The following is a 19,586-nucleotide window of genomic DNA, read 5'->3' on the forward strand; positions in this document are numbered from 1 at the left end:
TTTCAGTGCACGCCATTCTTTTTTCTTTTTAAATAAGTTCTGAGACACGATGGCGAAAAATTGTATCACTACTTTTCCTTGCGTCTACCTCCTGGATATACATTGACAGCAAGGCGGCAAATCGAGAAATGAGGTCAGCCCTAAAGCCTTTGGTAGCAGAACGCCTTGCAGGGTTCACCGGCGTTTTATTTTCTATCGAACATTTTTTTCAAATGTATTTTCTGTTGACATTAATCACGCGTCTATCCCGAAACATATTGATATTGAATTATTGCCGAGCTCTACTTGGAATGCATTGAAACAAAACAAAAAAACTCAACACTTCCGTGTTCCCCTTTTCCCCACCAGGAATATATTTATTCAAAATGTTTTCAAGTGATAAAAAGATGGCTGATTAACAGGAAACCATGTGAGGCGGCAAACGTGACACCAGCGTGACCCTGATGATGATGACAGTGTGCGCTGCTCCTTAGTAGAATGTTCCTATATTACACTCTGTACAGCACAAAAATAGATCAATGGTAACTAGGATTATCATATTCTATGGTGTAAATATACATTTGCAAATAGACATATTTTTTTTTGAAAAAAAGAAAAAGTAGCACAGGTACCGTTATGGGACGAGACGCGTGTAAGGCAACCAACTAGCAGCAGGTGGCGCTGCATCTCTGTCTTTTCATCTTGTGGATTCACAGGTGAATCGTTTTTTAGTGTTTTTTCTTTTAAGCTTTATGATCATTAAAAGTGACGTAAAAAGACGCTCCCCGTCCACTACGTACTCTCTCTCTCTCTGGCACTTTAGTGTTTCTTTTTTTAGTTTTTTTTTTTTTTTAAATTTTATTTACTTTTTTGGTTAGCTGCTAGCAACTACGACCTGTACAAATTCTTGCATAGTAAAAGCAGCTGATGGTCACTTCCTGGCTGATGGATGCCAGCTCCCTCCGAAACGATCCCTTTACAGTCAGCCGAATGGCGGCCCAGTAAACGCAGTCATTCAAAAGCGAGGCGCTGGCTCTGATGTTATTACACAGTTATTACACATTAATTACACGTTATTACAGTTATTACATGACCTGTTCCCGCAAGTGCAAAAATGGGTGTCATGCGAGACTGCTGGCCGCTGTGCAACATGAAAATACGTATACAAACACCCCCCCGTTAAGAATAGCAGAAGACAGCGGGGTGGGGGGCTCAAAACAGGAATTACCCCGCCCCCAAAACAAAATAAACACCATACGGAATGTGAAGCTCAACAATCAGACGAGGTGTCTATCAATCAACTTTTGGATTGGGTTCATCATTAAGCTCCACCCACCTTTGGCACACGGATGTAGTCGTTCCAAGCGCACCCTGGAGCGATTTAAAAAATAAAAAAATAAAAATTAAGAGGGAAAAAGAGAGCCCACATTCATGCATGATCGTGTGTGTCCCACATGATCAATGCTGGCACCCGACAAAAGAAAGAAAAAAAAAAAGTCTATCAAAAGAGGGAATGTGCAGTTATGGATGCTTGTGAAGTTTTTTTGGGGTCCTTAAAACGTTTGAGAAACACAAACGTCAAAAAGTCTCATGAGGCGTCTTCTCTTCTTGACAAGTCCACATGGTTAGTGTTTGGTTGTGCGTGTGTGTGTGTGTGTGTGTCCTCATTCCCCCACCAGACCAGACCAGACGCTTGGCTGATGAGTTCAAGTCCTGAGGTTTGTGGGATGTTCACCTTCCCACTGGAGGGGCAGGGGGAGCTCCTCGCAAAATGCCTGAATGAATAAATACATTAACAAACAAGTCACACTGATTAACACACAACAAACACACACTCAGTTTTAAAAAGGTTGGAGAGTGCATCATCACTCCCTCGTGTTTTATTTCTTCATTGTTGTTTATTTAGTTTTGATCAAACAATAGTGATAGACCGATTATCAGGCCAATATTTGGCATTTTGGCACACACCGAAGTCTGTCTTTTTTTTAAATCCGACAACCGATATGGATGCCTCTCTGCCTGCGGTGACTCATCTCTCCAGCTGTGTCGCACTCTCAGCACACCATCTAATTGACTACAAGTAACTGCATGCTATGTAACTATATAACAGCAAATCAAAAATAATACAGTAAGAGCAATAATGTTCTCAATGAGTAACACTCAGCTATAATTGTCCCAATATCTTCATACTCAGGGATTCCTGAGTCTTGCTTTAACAGTTAACGTAGTCGGGTTTCCTATGTCGTGGAATTGACCGGTAAGTCACTCTCAAACACCCTAAAGTGGAGATTTCTATAAAAAACACAGTGCAACATCAAGCAAGTGCACATTCAACGAATTACCGGTAACGGAAACACACAGAAACAACAAGAATTAATGTAATAATGATAATTCTTGCAATAATTCAACATTTCATTGCATTGTGAGAACCGCATGGCTTGAGGTCACGTATGCTTAGCCAAACAGGAGGGGCCTCCAGTGCACCCCAGACAGAAATGGACAAGCAATATTTTAATAAACCATTGTATACTTAATGAAGCTTTTCAAACACAAATTAAAGACGTTGTTGAATGACAGTCTGGAGAGTGCATACAAGAAGAACAGTGCTGCTTGCTTACCCTTGCCGCTCTTGCTGGGGTAGACCTTGTTGAAATGGCGATACTCCTCTGGAGGCGGAAGGTCCTCCATGGGGTGGAAGTTGAACTTTGATTCAAAATCATCTGAGCCAGGAACAGCGGGGAAAAAAATTTAAACGTCCTTCGTGGTACTTGTAACCTTTTAGCACGATACAAAGCTATGAGGACTCACCCAAGATGGACTTGGAAGAGTTGGAGACAGCGGAGTGCCCGTTTCGGATGGGTGGGGGCGGCGGCGGGGGTCCAGCGGGGGTGCGGGAGGATGAGGACAAGGAGGAGGATGAGAAGGAGGGCGGATGCGGCGGTCTAACCCCCCGGCCCGGGGGCTCCGACGGGGCTGAGCTGTGGCCACGGTACGGTGGCGGCAGTGGAGGGGCGTCGCGATTGCCGTTGCGGGCGGCGGAAAGGGGTGCCTGGGGGGCTGGACACACAAGTCACACAATGAAGTGGGGCATGATACTGTGATAACAGATACAAAACTAAGAAAATACATCAGAATAATTATCTAAGCATATATATATATATATATATATATATATACACACACACACATACATGTATATATACACACACACAAATCAGTTTTAATCAATTATTGTTTTGATAAAATGTTTTGTTGTTTTTTATAACAAAAATGATTAGAAATTATAAAATTGAATAAATACCTAAATAAAAATTATAAAATGATTTTTTCATTTCCTAAAATGCAGCATAGTTATTTGATAGATTAAAATGTAAAATGAATGAAAGAGGCCATGAAGTGGTGGACAGTGTAGGATGGAAATTGGAGACATGGAAGCAAAAAAATAAAAAATCTAAGTGTAACGTGCATGTGTTTGTGCATGTCGTGTGTGTAACGTCAGCTAATGCAAATGTTGGTGGTGGTGGTGAGGAATGCTGGAATATTCCAGGCGGCACAAGTAATGCGGAGGAACCATGGGGCGTCGTGGTGACCTATCGTAGCAGGAATGTTTGTCCCTGATCAAGCCAACAAATCAAGTCTCGGACGTTTGAGAGTCAGTTTGTCAAAAAGAAAAAGAAACGCCCTGGCCTCGCTCTCCCAGCTCCACACAACAAAAACAACACTGTGACCAGTTCAAACATGTACATGACATTCCCACATAAACGTCTTCACATTCGTCTTCTCCACATCTGCTCACAAATGTCTGTGGTTCACCACTTGAAAATGTTCAACTGAAACTGAACAGACAGCATAACTTCCACTACTACCATTACTTTTTCCTTTACCATCACAACTTCGACTACCTCTACTCTAAAATTACTACCTCTACTTCTGGTTTCAGTATCTTTACTGCTACTAATTCTACTACCACTACCATTCAAACGACTACCACCTCTACTACAAACAATTCTTCTACTTCACGTATTCCCATGTCTTGCAACTGCCTGTAATAATAGCTTAGCAATTAGCATGGCTTTGACATTGTCTTCGCCTATCCACTCATCATCCTCCCTTCGTGACACTTTGGTAAGAAGCATTGTAAGAAGTGTAGCTTATTCACAACTATGGAGGCGATGATCGATGACTTACAATGCGAGCATATGAGCAGTTTAAAATTTGTAACCAAAAATTATTTCAACAGTATTATGAATCAGGCCGGCACAGGGGACGACTGGTTAGCACATCTGCCTCACAGTTCTGGGGACCGGGGTTCAAATCCCGGCCCCACCTGTGTGGAGTTTGCATGTTCTCCCCGTGCCTGGGTGGATTCTCTCCGGGCACTCCGGTTTCCTCCCACATCCCAAACACACGCGTGGTAGGATGATTGAAGACTAAATTGCCCTTAGGTGTGAATGAGAGTGTGAATGGTTGTTTGTCTCTATGTGCTCTACGATTGTCCGGCGACCGGTTCAGGGTGTACCCCGCCTCCCGCCCCAAGATAGCTGGGATAGGCTCCAGCAGCCCGCGACCCTAGTGAGGATAAGCGGTAAAGAAAATGGAGGGATGGATGCGTGTTAGCTTTGAGCTAGCAATTTTTGTGCACATAAATGAAGAAACGAAAGCTGTGATGTATTTGTACATTCAATAGGTGTAATTCCTTTGTTGTGTGCTACATTGGAGTGTCAATAAACGACTAAGCAAGCAACATTCAGTCTTACTCCTTGCTACTATATTAGCACCTTAGCAAACTGTTGTTGTGATCATGTGGGCTCTGCATGCTGTCTGGGTGCTGTTGGATATAAGTGCTGGAGCGGATGGACTGCTTGAATAAGTGGTCGGTGATTTTAGATTCAGTCCAATCTTTGTTTTTTGGGGCTGACATAGGAGTGATCTTAAAGATCGGATCACCCCTACAAGTTTATATATAAAGTACTGACCTCAACCTAATCCAGATATCCCATGAATCTTGTTAAACTGCAACAGTTTTGTAAAGAGGAATGATCCAAAATTCATCCGTGCATGTCTGATCTGCACCTCATGGAAACGTTTGTCTCGAGTTGATTGCTGCCAAAGGGGGGTGAACCAGGGTTTCACCACTTACTTTTTCCTCCGTGTCCTGTGAATGTTTATTATATTGATATTTTTAATAAATATATGAAAATAATTGTTTTTACGGTATTGGTTTTAGCAGCCTCTGTTTACTTATTCTTGTGATTTAGGTGACGCGCCAACCACATTTTATGACCAATTTATGCAAGTAAGAAATTTCAAAAGGGTTCACACTTTTTCCTTCCACTGAACTACTACTTCATGTACTTCTATGACCACCAATGGCACTACTCTTCTACACAATGCTACCACTTCTACCATTTCTATTACTACTACGTCTACCACCACAACTACTACTCATACTGCTACTTCTTTTTCCAACCACTTCTGCTACTCTCTCTACTTGTACTAGTACTACTTCTAGTAATCTTACTATCACTTCTACTACTACCACCATCTCCACTACTACAACCTCTACTACTTCCCCTATCACTTCTGCCTATTACTTCTTATACTACTCCTGCTTCTAGTACCACTACTTCTACTACAAACACCACTACTTGTATTTATAGTGCTGTAAAAAAGTACTGCCCCCCCTTCTCAAATTCTTATATTTTTGCATAGTTTCCCCACTTTAACGTTTAAGATCATCAAAGAAATGTAAATATCAGACAGAAATAACCCAAGTGAACTTAAAATGCTGTTTTTAAATGGTGATTTCATTTATTAGGTGAAAAACAACGATTCAAAGTTACCTCAACCAGTGTCAAAAAGTAATGGCCCCCTAAACCTAATAATTGGTTGGGCCATCCTTAGCAACAACAACTATGATCAAGCATTTTCTATAACTGGCAATGAGTCTTTCACATCTCTGTGGAGATGTTTTGGCCCACTCTTCCTTGGAGAACTGTTTGAATTCAGCAAAAATGGAAGGTTTTCAAGCATGAACGGCCTTTTTAAGGTCATGCCAGCGCATTTCAATCGGATTCAAGTCTGGACTTTGACTAGGCCAGTCCAAAACCTTCATTTTGTTTTTTTTAAGCTATTCAGAACTTGAATTTATGGTGTGTTTTGGATCATTATCCTGCTGCAGAACCCAAGTGCGCTTCATCTTGAGGTCACAAACTGATGGCTGAACATTCTCATTCAGGATTTTCTGTTAAGGAGCAGAATTCATGCATCCATCAATCACAGCTATGTGTCCAGGTCCTGAAGGAGCTAAGCAGCCCAAGACCATCACACTACCACCACGTTTGACGGTTGGTATGATGTTCTTTTTCTTTTGTAAACCTTTCCAGACCAATGACTGTTAATTACTTTATTTCTCGACTGTTCTGGAATTTCTTTGGATCATGTCATTTTGTTGCTACTTTTTTAGATCTTTTGCCTGACTTGATTTTGTTCGGACAGATTGTGTTGAAGTGATTTCTTGATTGAACAGGTCTGGAGGTAATCAGACTTGGGCGTGATCAGTGAAAATTAACAAAAAAATGATATTAGCCATGATTCATGATTTAATAAGGGGGTTAATTACTTCTTCACACAGGGCAAGGTAACTTTGAATAGTTTTTCTTAAAAAAACAACAACAAAATCAGTTTACAGCATTTTAAGTGCACTTGAGTTATATTTGTTTGGCATTTATATTTGCTTGATTAAACAATAAAGTAGGGAAACCATGCAAAAATATAAGAATTTGAGAAGGGGGCCAATACTTTTTCACGGTACTGTATACTCCTCTGCTCCTCAAAAACGGGTTTGATGTGTGTACCCGGTGACAAAGGTATTTTTTTCTAACAGCAATTTTAATGGATGCCAAATGTGTTACTGTATGTGTTATTTTTTTTAATTTACCTGCTCTGCGTCCTGGTGGCTCCCTAGCAGGGGGCGGCGGTCGGCTAACCTGCTGGGATGGCGACGGGGATGGCGGTGGGGGAGGGGCATGGTTGCGCCCCTGTGCCGTGTGCTTCTTGGTCAGCGAGTTGTGCCTCTGCGGCAGCTCCGGGGCACCCCCCCCGTCGGTCTGGGCCGGCCCGTTGGAGAGCGACGTTTGCATCCTGTAGGGCGGTGGAGGGGGCGGCGCCGAAGAACCACTAGTGGGGGGCCGGCTTGAAGCCAGGGCGTTCTTGAGGGCGTTGGAAGGAGCAAGGCCTCGGCTGGGCGTAGGCGGCAGGGGCTTCTGCGCAGAGGACGAGGCCGCCGACACCTTCAGGTTGGGGGTGGGCGGGGCGTTGCCGCGGCCGCCCCGGTTGAAGGGCGGCGGGGGGGGCGGAGCAGATGTGCTGTGCTTCATGCCGCCGCCCGAGGAGGAGCTGCTGGTGTTGGGGGGGCGAGTGATGTCGGGCAGGGAGGGTCGATGGGAGCGCTGATGCTCTGGGGGAGACGGTGACGCTGAGCGGCCCGACGGAGGGCGGGGGGCCGGTGACCGGGACCCCGGCGGCCTCAGGGCAGACCTGCCCACTGAGCCGCCCGATGAACCATCTAAGGGACAGGATTTGCAAATATAAAGTGATACGTTAGGAAACACAGTCAAATACATCAACTGCATGAGATCAAATGGTTAACTACTTCTCCAGTGTGATATATAAATATGTATAGATATTGTACTTCCTGTGTAGGTTTGGGCATCGAGAATCGATTGGAACCGGGACTAACGTTCTGGTTCTCCCGGAACCGTCCATCCATCCATTTTCTGAGCCGCTTATCCTCACTAGGGTCGCGGGCGTGCTGGAGCCTATCCCAGCTGTCATCGGGCAGGAGGCGGGGTACACCCTGAACTGGTTGCCAGCCAATCGCAGGGCACATACAAACAGACAACCATTCGCACTCACATGCACACCTACGGGCAATTTAGAGTCTCCAATTTATGCATGTTTTTGGGATGTGGGAGGAAACCGGAGTGCCCGGAGAAAACCCCCGCAGGCACGGGGAGAACATGCAAACTCCACACAGTCGGGGCCGGGGATTGAACCCGGGTCCTCAGAACTGTGAGGCTGACGCTCTTACCAGTCGGCTACCGTGCCGCTCTCCCGGAACCGTTCAAATAAAAAAAAATTTGGTTCTCAGTTTCGATGCCTTGTCCTCCAGCCACAACGAACTAGTGGCAAAAAGCAACGGCGTAAAACGGGCATGAATCAGAATCATCTTTATTTGCCAAGTATGTCCAAAAACACACAAGGAATTTGTCTCCGGTAGTTGGAGCTGCTCTAGTACAACAACAGACAGTGCTTGTGCCCAATGGAAGCGGCGGAGGACAAAAGTGTGTCTTAAGTTTGTTAAAATGAATGACCAGTCGTCTGGGTGAAACGCTTGGAATAAGATTATATTGTGCAAAGGAGTTTTTCCCGATGTGTAGCGTCTGACGCGCTCCGAGCCTCAGCCTACACCGCACAGCGCTTCAGTGAAGTAAATTCTCAGTCACTTGGGTAAGTGAAACAATAAAATACATCTATGCCAACATTGAGACAGCAAACATTGAGACAGCAAAACAAGGTCGGTTGCACTTTTGCACTGAAAAGCTTAACATTGGGCTAAAACTTCACCGTAGCAACTTCAATGATTTGGGACAAAATTCACATAAACGTCTCACATTATCACAAACTAACCTTGTGCCTCATCGCTGGGTAGGGAAAGGAATCAGCGTTTTATAACATTTGTTTCCAGCCATTAAAAAAAATAATAAAAAATAAAAATAAAAAAATCACCATTGCCGTGTGAAGCGACTTTTTGTGCCAAAATGCTGAGTTATGGTGCGTGCACTACAAAATAAAAGGCTACAAACTTAAAACAAGAAGACAAGTTAAAACCTTCACATATAAATCATTTGACCTGATGAAACAGAATACCGGGGCAGCTATATAGCATTATTAAAATAACTTAATACGGTCAGTGAAGTCAACTCTCAGTCAACTGGGTGAGTGAAACAAATAAAATAGTTAAAACAGTTAAAATAACTTTTAACAATGCTATATTTAACTTTTAGCTGAAACATTAATTAATGAATATTAAGTCAATTGGGTTAGTTCACCACACATTGCCTTTTAGTTCATGCGTTTAATATTGATACTGCTTATAAAGAACCTCGAGTCAAATGTTCATTTTTATCTATGCTGCGGGCACCCTTTATTTAAACCATGCAAACATTTTTTGACCCAGCCCCCAAGAAGAATCAGAATAGAGAATTGTTTGGAACTGGAATCGAACTGAGAACCGGAACCGCTCAAATTCAAACAATGCCCAACCCTATTCCTGTGTGTGACAAAAATGTAAAAATATTTCCACTGTATGATATAAAACAAATATTATACATTTCTCTGTACCGCATAAAAATTGATAAATATATCTACTGAATGATAAAAATGTGCACACAATGTTGTAATGATATTTTTTGGTTTACCTCCATGTGGTCGCAGCTTTGGCATACCTCCTTGGAAGAGGCCCCCCATTCCCATAGGACCACTTCCTCCTCCTCCAGATTCTGTAAAAAGATGACAACATCAAGATCACTAAGATGGAAGCAGTCGTTAGAACTACTAATGGGACCAGACTGGACCAGAAAGAAGGTGCTACAACTGATGACAGAACATCTATCTTCAAGCAGCATGACCGTGTGTGGACATTGTGGAATTTTGAATATTTAGAAAAAGTCAACAGTTTTGAATGTAAAAAATAGTTCCTGATACGTCCCTAATAAGCCAGTTTGAATGGTTTGAATAAATTTGAGTAATGTGGAAGGATTAGGCAAATTTGTAAAATGCGTAATTTTGCAAAATGTGGGAATTTTCGCAATGTGAATAATGCAGTTTGAGATTGGAATGGTTTGATTTGGTTGAAACCGTAGACTAATGTAGAAAGATTAAAGTGTAAACATTGTCCCTTCATTTCTATGTGCCACTTTTTCATGTAAAATGTGGAATTCTGGGAAAAGCGGAAACTTGAGGAACGCGAAAACACCCATGTGACTAATGCGTGTCCTACATGGGATGAACATTTTGACGACAGCAGTGTGCAGTGTGCACCTTCAAAGCCTTCTCTGATGGCCTAACCCTTATCAAAGGCACTGACCTGTATTTAAAACATACATGAAATTGTATTAATTTATTTCCAACAGTGGCTGAGCAGCCTCCAGTCGAAGGATTATTTTCTCGTGGTCCAATCAGATTTCAGATTCTGTGTGTGTTGCCATATGAATGTAAGCTTCCACGCCTTCAGACTCAAGATTGCTGGCTGATGCCAAGAACGCGCAATAGAAATGTTTGGGTTTTTCTTTACCAATCTGATGTCAGATTTAAAAAAACAGCACCACAAAGCAGGCCGCCGATGATATTCAAATGTTTGTGTCCTCGGTTTGGTTTAGAGTTACTCGAGTAGATTTTCCCTACATAATGTTAGGTGAAGGTGAGAAAGCTGAGAAAGATGAGGAACATGGCGGAAATGATTGTTAAATATTTTTTTCCAAGGCGGACCTTTGAAGACAAACTGGACATTGTGACAGAAGGTTGAAAATGCTTGTAGGCATGGCTGACATGTTTTAATCCGGTAAAGTATTTAATCATCACTTCAACAACTACGTAGCTGGCAACACAGCTAGCAAAAGACGATGGAGTTTGTCAATAAATAAGATTCATCTCTGGTGATTATGATGTGTTTTATTGAAGGTTTTTAGCTTTTTGTCATGTTAATAGATAAATCGTGATTGTGAACTCCTACACTGCAGTGTAGAGATTTGGCATCAGAACCACAGTAGAACTTTGGCTGCTAAAACCTCACATTTGACTTGAGTGAGCCTGGTGTATTAAAAATGGATCGGTAGAAACTGTGACTGTGTCATGCTGAATGTGTCCGGATTAGTTTTTGCCTAATTAACTGCCTTTGAAAAGGATTCCGACAGCAGTGCCCAAAGTCTACCAGGCACTACCGCCAACGCTGGCGTCTGGTGACTTTTTATACAATTTTAAACAATGACATCATAATTCATTGGCCCAGTCGGCTCGTGACAGAGTTGAATGTAGTAATGGAAGATAAACAGGGCTTGACATGAAGTGATTTGGTCACCAGCCACAGTTAAGTTTTCTCCATCCTGATACACTCATCAACTGGGGTCTTTAGTGCTGAGCGAACTTTCTGATTTGTCAACTGGGTTTGGGGAGGGTTGTTCTGATGTGCCGTACATCCTTCAACGGGGGGCGGAGATAGTATTTGGTTGCTGAGCGAAGGCCCACGTCCGAAATACACCGCCCGCCACTGGATGACAGAATGATTTTAATCGGTTGTCAAAATAGAGTTTTAGAAGAACAAAAATGGTCATAATAAAATAAAGCCTTTTGGTGGTTTGCTGCTGACGTCCTGTGACTCACTCTCGATAATGGGGGAGCTGCGGTCATTGACAACGCCCACTTTCCTCAGTCTGGCGCCCTTGTGGATGTCAGACAGCAGAGCCCCCCTGCCTTTCGTCTCTGATGAACTCAGCTTGGGAGGAGTGGTGTTGGACTGCAGGAAGGGGGACCATCATGGGTTAAAGGAGTTGGACAGGGTCAAACCAATGCCAGACTGAGAGCTCACTCACCTCATGGAAGGTTGGAGGAGGCGGGGGTCCCGGAGGAGGCGGAGGAGGGGGAGGAATGGGCATCCTGTCCCTCTGTTGGTACCTCCTTCTTATTATTATTTAAGTACACTGTACTTCAGTGTCTCTGCTGCTGCAATATGCTCAAACTCCTATATAAAAAAAAACAAAACAGAAAATGATTACATTACACTAGGGTTGGGCATCGTTTGAATTTGAGCGATTCCGGTCCCGTTTCTGGTCCCAAACGATTCTCGATCAAAAACGATTCTCGATCAAAAATGTTTGCATGGTTTAAGTAAAGGGTGTCCAAATTATGAACATCCAGTTTCTTAGGAGCCCGCAGCATAGCAAAGCAAATTTATTTATATTGCGCATTTCATACACAAGGTAACTCAATGTGCTATACATGATTAAAAGCATTTAAAAACAAAGACAAAAACAGCTTATAAACATTTAAAACAAAGAGAACAAAATACAATAAAATAAAAATATCATTAAAACAGCGTACAGTGCAAGAAATATTTAAAAGTGCAAATGCTCTAGAAAGCATGGGGGGAAAAGAAGAGTTTTTAACCTGGACTTAAAAACATGCACCCTTGGGGTTGACGTCACTTCTGTTGACAACTTATTCCATTTAATAGCTAAATGCTGCTTCACCATGTTTGGACTCTGTGCTCCACTGTTTGACCTGAGTCTGTCAATCTCAGAGCTCTACCGGGTTTATATTTGTATTGAGTCAAGACAGCTCGTTGATGGCTTCAGCTGCTGAAACATTTTCTCTGTAGTTTTTGGGTCAACTGTGTCAAATTCTAACATGGTAATCGAGTTTTGCCTGGGTGGCTTCAGATGTAGTATCATTTTATCATTTTGCTGATTTGTGCTAATATTTAACCAGATGGATTGTATTTTTTTTCACTAAAATAAGCAAATTCATTACATTTATCTGCTGTTAGGAGTTCTGGAGCTATCTGATTCGGGGGGGTTGTGAGCTTGTCAACCACAGCAAACAGAGTGCGAGTACTGTTGAAGTTCTTACTGATGATTTCCGAAAAGTGTTGTTGTCTAGCCCTAACTGACTCTTGGGCATAGACTAAAATTAACATTTGACTCTGGGTTCGTTATAACCAGTATCAATATTAAACCTATGAACTAAAAGGCAGTTGTGTGGAACTAACCTAATTGACTTAATCTTCATTATTTTTTCAGCTAATGGTTAAATATAGCATTGTTAAAATCATTATTTGGGACTGCTTTATCACGTCAAATGGTTTATATGTACAAGTTTGAACTTGACTTCCTGCTTTAAGCTTTGTATTTTGAAGGGTACGCACTGGAATTCAGCATTTTGGGATGAAAAGTAACTTAACAGCACCGATTTTTATTTATTTATTTAAATGAATGGAATTAGACTTTACACCGATTTTATCGACCTCATCGGTATCGGCCGATATTTAGCATTTTATGCTGATCGGCTTTAATGTAATAATTTGCCGATCCGATCAATGACCGCAAAATACATTTACTCCGCGTCGCCATCGTGCACAGTATATTTGAATCCAAAAGCTAGTTTGTTTTTCAGCCTTGTCACGTCTTTTTACAAAATACTCTAAATATCTGACGGCCAATAGTTATTTAAAAAAAAATTTAATAAAACATTCCGGCGGTGTGGAACACACAACTGAGACAGACAACACATAATGCCCGGCCAGATCAGACTACAAGACAAATTTGCTCTCACGACTGCACAAAGTCAAACTACTGCAATAAAATCTTGTATTCCGACACCACCGCATCCCATTTTTTACGATCATTGGGCTTTATCTTGTCAACTCAAATGCGACCGGATACACTTGTTACCGTGGCGACGACAACAAGAGCGGATCGCGCCGACTGTATTATAAGAACAGAATGGGGAAAAACGCGTGTTGGTGGTCACCGGTGCTCAGGACAGGACGTTCATTTAAGGCTTGCTTGAGGTATGTTCCCATACTTTCAATACGATACGGCTCGCAAGCAGGCAACAAAAACGTTATGTAGCCTACCAAGCCAGTGGTAGCACAAACGGTTGTACGTAAACATACCGCCATTCTATCGAATCATGCTCTAAAGTTTCGGTGTGGGTGAAGTAATTTAATTAAAAATAAAGTAATTTTATTACAGTAAGTTAGCACCCATTATTTCTGTCACGTTGCAATGTTGGTTTGACCTGACTCTCACGGCACACCAACAGAAAAGTCACAAAAAGTGGATACATTAATTACTGCATTTACTTCCTGCCATCTAATAGAAGACCATTCATTTGTTGTCTGTCTGTCACTATGCCTCACTGGCATAAATAGATGAACAAAGATACATTATTTATTGTAAATATCATTTTTTTAGCAATTAAGTAAATGAACAAGTCACTTCAATAGACATTGCTCCATCTTGTGACCGGATCTGTTATCGTTTTTTAAAACTCGCTGATCGGCCCCAGAACTCTTGATCGTGTAGCCCAGAGAGGGTGAAAAGCAAACCATTTTGAAGCTGAGAGAAGAGAGAAAATTGATCAGAGCTATTCCACAAACATTGGGCATAGCCAATACAACAATTTGTAATGTCCTAAAAAAAAAAAAAAAAAAAGCAAAACGAAAAGAAAACCAATGGTGTACTGAGCAACAGACATCGAACAGGTCGGCCAAGGGTACAACAGCAGTTGCTGACAGAAACATTGCGAGTGCTGTGAAGGAACACCCAAAGACAACAGTCAGTGACATCAATGCCAACTTCCACAGGGCAGGGGTGAAGGTATCACAATCCACTGTTCGAAAAAGACTTTGAGAGAACAAATATACAGGCCATACCACAAGATGCAAACCACTCACCAGCAAAAACAATCGGAAGGCCAGATTGGATTTTGCAGAGAATTACAGAGATGAGCTACAAAAGTTTTGGTACACAGTTTTATGGACTGATGAGACCAAGATTAACCTCTACCAAAGTGCTGGAAAGGGCAAAGTATGGAGAAAGAAAGCATCTGCTTATGATCTAAAACACACAAGCTTATCTGTGAAGCATGGAGGTAATGTCATGGCTTGGGCTTGCATGGCTGCTTCTGGAAGGGACTCACTTGTCTTTATTGATGATGTAACTCATGATGGTAGCAGCAGAATGAATTCTGAAGTCTACAAAACCATTTTGTCTGGCAATTTACAGAAAAATGCATCCAAAATAATCGGGAGAAGCTTCATCATGAAACAAGACAAATGACCCAAAACACACTGTGAACACAACAAAGGACTTCATCAGGGGGAAAAAGTGAAAGGTCTGGGACTGGTCAAGTCAATCACCAGACCTTAAAACAATAGAGCATGCATTTTACCTCCTGAAGCGGAAACTGAAGTGAGAAACCCCCAGAAACAAACAAACTGAAAGAGGCTACAGTAAAGGTCTGGAAAAGCATTTCAAATGAAGAATGCAACCGTCTAGATGTAAATACCATTAAATAAAAGCTGGAATTCTGAACTTCTGTCTCATATTCATCTTTTGAACTGAAACCTAAATGTCTTCATTATACAACAAAAACAAAATAATTGACCTTGCCCTTACAATACATTTGGAGGGGACTGTATATTGTGAAAGAGCAAAGAGCAATGGATAACAAGAATGTTGTACAAACAGTATAAAATAGAGTAATAACTGTCACAACACTTACAAAAAAATCTGCACTATAGCGGGACCGCAAAGCGTGAACCGCAATATAGCGGGGGATTACTATAGTCGCATAATACAACGACAAAGCAGCTACGCCGGTAACACTGAGTAGCCCTCACTTCATCGCAATGCCATAACGCCACCCCTGGTCGTAAGAGTAACGAAAACCGTAGTATGCATTTGCATGAGAAGGAACTGCCCCCCAAAACAGAGCAATTTAGTAATGTTAGAAGAATAAAACCAATCTCACAGCTTTTAACTGCCCCAAAGCCCATGATACACGGGCTCTCTAGCGGTATGCAAAAGAATCACTGTCTAAGTACGGTGCAGTTGTATTTAACTTTTAAGTAGAATATATTAACTGATTGTTTTTAAACTTTTATTTAGGAATAATTTCTATTTAACTTTTTATTACAACATTTTCATTGAATAATTACAGTTGCATTTTTTTATTTTCCCATATTTAAGCGCAGTGTTAATGTTACAGTGGCTTATAATAATATTTTAACTATCCTTTTTAGGAATAAAATTTGTCTCATTTCGGACGAACACTTGAGCCTACCACGCTACCCCTATTTTAATTTTGGTCATAATGGTGGTACTTGGTGTACAAAGTTTGAGAATATGTCATATGACAATTTCCTGCAAATTATTTTGCGGACCCTACTGTAACTATGGCTCAAGGGAGCCCAGTTTGAGACAGGTTTTTCCAGCTGGCAGAACCAGTGCTGCAACATGTGACACATCTGCGCGCACACACACACACACACACACACACACACACACGACTGACTGACTGACTGACTGACTGACTGACTAAACTAAGCCTCCGCATCTCCCCGAACAGGTTTGCTGCTCATACATTAGCCATTCAATTTCTTCATCTTTTTGCTTTCTGTGGAATCCGGTCGAGCGAGCTGGCGAATCCGCAGTGACGCACTCGCTCAAGCAGAAACACTGAAGACAGGTCAGGAGAGGAAGAGGGGCTGGCACACTCTCTGCCCTACGTTTCTTCACTATAATAATTATACACCTCAAATGTGCACTCCATAAGATGATTTGTGGTCATTTATCAACTTCACCTGACAAGATGGACCTGTGGTGGAATCACAGCACCTGTTTTACAGACATTTTAAGAAATTTGTTCATTTAAAAAGGCAGCTTCTTAAGTTGTGTCCATTAAAAAAAAAAAAAAACAATTTTAAATTGGAAAAAGTATTTTTAAAACATGTATGCACTAGAAAAAAATACATTTGATATATTTGTCCATTTAAAAACTAAGTTTTAAAACTTTGTGAATTAACGAAAAAGCCAATTAAAGGTTTTGTCCATTTAAAAAAAAAAAAACATTCTAAAAAGTCCTCCAATTTAAAAAAAGATTATAAATATTTTCCATTTGTAAAAAGGTTGTTTTAAACCTTTTTCCATTTAAAAACATTTTATACATCTGTGTATTTGAAAAAAATAAATTTTAAATAATCATCCATTTAAAAAGGACTTTAGAAACATTTGCCCATTAAAATCAGGGACATTTTAATAATTTGTCCAAAAAGGACTTTTGAAATCTCAACGAGCTGCCTTCTGAAAACAAACTTCTGCTTTGAATTAAGAGCCAATGCCAGAACGGACAAGAATGAGCAGATTCAAAAAAACCAAATATCAAAAACAAGACGGAAGAATAAGTTTGTCTCTAAAATAAGACGAGTGGCAATTACCTGTGCTGTGATATTCATAACAAAATCTGCAGTAAACAAACAACCGTAGGAAGTCTAAACATCGAAAACGTCTTTTTTAAAAGATGTCACCACAGAGCCACCAAAGATGACAAAAGCCAGTGTTTGGGCTTTGTTCATGTTTACATGTATCACATCATACTTGTATAAATAAACGATATACGTGTATTTAACTTCTGTCCAAAGACACCAGGCATAAAGAAAAACACATTTGAGTAAGTTTGGCTTCAAACAATCATGTCATTAATCCTAGTTATTCTCATTAGCATACCATATACAGGAAGTCAGCTATGTCGTGTTGGTCTCGTGTCATTCCACACATGGAGGATTGTGAACAAAGACCTTTCTTTCCTTCTGACACACGATGATTTGCCTATGTGGCAAACCACTGCAGTGTAGCGCCAACTACTGGCGATGAGGACTTACACAAAGGCAGATTTTTTGGGGCTTAAGTATCGGTGGCTGGTATCGCCAGCCAAGAGTACCCGATACCTTGAAATAAGGCCAGTACTGGCCCGATACCTGGTATTAGTACTCACCCATCCCTTTTAAAATTGTTGGGTTTTTACAGAGGCAGTAATGGAGTAGTAGGGTTTCAGTTCTTTTAATTATCGAAAAGTGATTTGACATACGAGTAAATTTAGTTACGAGCTTGGTCACGGAACGAATTAAATTTTGATGTGAAGGTACCGCTGTATTTCTTCATCTGTTTATTTCAACAATGTTGACACACGCCAGCAACCTTGATAGACGCCCTCTTTAGGCCATCAGAGAAAAGGCAAGGATCAAAGACACGACGTTGAAATTTTGACACGTTCAAACGACCAAGGCTCCTTTGAACCCAACTGTGGGACTGATGGCCTTCCATTGGAGACCAACAATAGGACCAAAGGAAGTGTTGGTGTTGTCGATTCGGGGTTACAAGTGGCCGAGTTTCTGTGCTCTTTTCTGGCCAACTTGGAAGGCCTGATTCGTGCCAAGGTGTCACCCATCACACAAGCACCGACTGTTTAATTATTCACACAAAATCACAGGTGAAGGCTTACTGCTCAAGATAAATAGATTATATTTTTATTTTTTTAGATAAAACACGTTTAAACAGGTTAAAATCCATCTCGGTAAAACTCCTCAGTCACGGCGGTTCGCTTCAAGTTAGGTGTAATTTTAACAAGTACAATTACCTCCAGTTTACTTACCCAATTTTGACGAAGAGGTGGTACAAAAACAACATGAAGGGGGAAAAAAAGTGGCAAACCCTTCCTTCCTTCCTTCCTTGGCGGTGGATAAAATTCTAACAGCAGGCCGCTGGCGAGGAGAAAATAAAACACCAGCAACGGCAGAAGTCACGTTAGCCTGCTACCGAGACCCAGCTACGCTTAGGGCTCCACGGCCACCGGCGGTTTAGCCTGCAAGTTAGCCCTGTAGCTAAAGAGAAGCTAAAGTGAAGCTAAGTGTTTAGCATGTAGCTGTTTACTTTCAGCTGTCAGCGGCAAGTTTTGACGACGGGACGGCGATGGATTCCGAGGCGACCTTTGGACAGCTCGTCTTTGAAACGGAAAACATTTAAGCGCACTGTCGTTGACGCGTTCGCGGAGCCATCCTGTTTTGCTGATTGGGCTAATGTGCTTTCTAGCGCCGGAGACTTCTCGACATGCCCGGAAACGAAGCGAGGAAGCGACACAAAATGGAGGGAGGCAGCTAGGTCGGCGGTGCGTTCAATGACCGCGGAAATTGGAGTGCCTGTCACTGCTCCGGCGCTTGTGTGCCACCACAAATAAGCAAGGAAACAAACAAACAAGTACATAAATGGTTGAATGGACGGACGGACAGACAGACAGACCCATACATTCGTATTCATAAGAGCCTTATTGAGGAGGAATGAAAAGAAATTTGAATCTGATCTTAAAAAAAAATAAAAAATAAAAACAGGACTAACATGTTGCATGTTGGTACGTGGTAAATAATATATTCAGTCTCCTTATTTGTACAAATTGTCTTTACATGCACAATATGTGTGCATAGTAATTATATTGCACATTAAAGGTCCTATTTGAACAATGTGTGCAAATTGAGATGTATAAATATAGATAATATAAAAAGTGCACATGAATAATATTGATTGGGTTTAAATTGTCTAAGGGATTCTAGCGTAAAAAAATTCCTTGCCTTATATATCTGATTACGAAACTACATATTCACACAGCAGTTTCTTGTTCAAATTCAAATAGTGATGGGTTTTTTTAAAGTTAAATGTATCACTAATTTTATTCCACATGTATACATTCGAACATATAAGGGCAAATGTACAAGAGAGAAGGAATGTAATATAAAACACAGAAGAGGAATGTCCTCTATTTAAGACATGAGTCTTCTTTTTCATCTGTCTCCACCTCCGGTCATGAGACTCTCGACGACGCATGCGCAGTTCAAAGCAAAGTGTGACCTGATACTATATTTGAATCAAGTATTCGAGAAAGGCTTTCCACGTCGCCAAACGACATATTTTGTTGTTTTAATGAAGTGAAATAGT

General features: G+C 41.3%; 1 protein-coding gene across 1 annotated transcript; it reads right to left on the minus strand.

Annotated features, from left to right (window-relative positions):
* Positions 1-329: 329 nt before the first annotated feature.
* On the minus strand, positions 330-18,746 carry wipf2a (WAS/WASL interacting protein family, member 2a). The gene is made up of 8 exons (XM_061680457.1): positions 18,253-18,746; positions 11,631-11,779; positions 11,422-11,554; positions 9,462-9,542; positions 6,920-7,546; positions 2,788-3,036; positions 2,598-2,699; positions 330-1,754 (listed from the first exon to the last, which is right to left on the minus strand). Exons 2-8 carry the CDS (start codon positions 11,691-11,693, stop codon positions 1,711-1,713), a joined length of 1,299 nt encoding a protein of 432 aa, XP_061536441.1. The 5' UTR covers positions 11,694-11,779; positions 18,253-18,746; the 3' UTR covers positions 330-1,710.
* Positions 18,747-19,586: the final 840 nt, after the last annotated feature.

Source organism: Phycodurus eques, chromosome 6, assembly GCF_024500275.1.
Source record: "Phycodurus eques isolate BA_2022a chromosome 6, UOR_Pequ_1.1, whole genome shotgun sequence".
NCBI classification, from domain to species: Eukaryota; Metazoa; Chordata; class Actinopteri; order Syngnathiformes; family Syngnathidae; genus Phycodurus; species Phycodurus eques.

Coding starts and splice junctions, on each gene's coding strand:
- wipf2a (XM_061680457.1), bottom strand. CDS start 11,693: ATGCCCATTCCTCCCCCTCCTCCGCCTCCTCCGGGACCCCCGCCTCCT. Junction 9,543..11,421: donor CAGCTCCCCCATTATCGAGA/GTGAGTCACAGG, acceptor ATCTTTTTACAG/AATCTGGAGGAGGAGGAAGT. Junction 1,755..2,597: donor CCCCAGCAAGAGCGGCAAGG/GTAAGCAAGCAG, acceptor TTATTCATTCAG/GCATTTTGCGAGGAGCTCCC.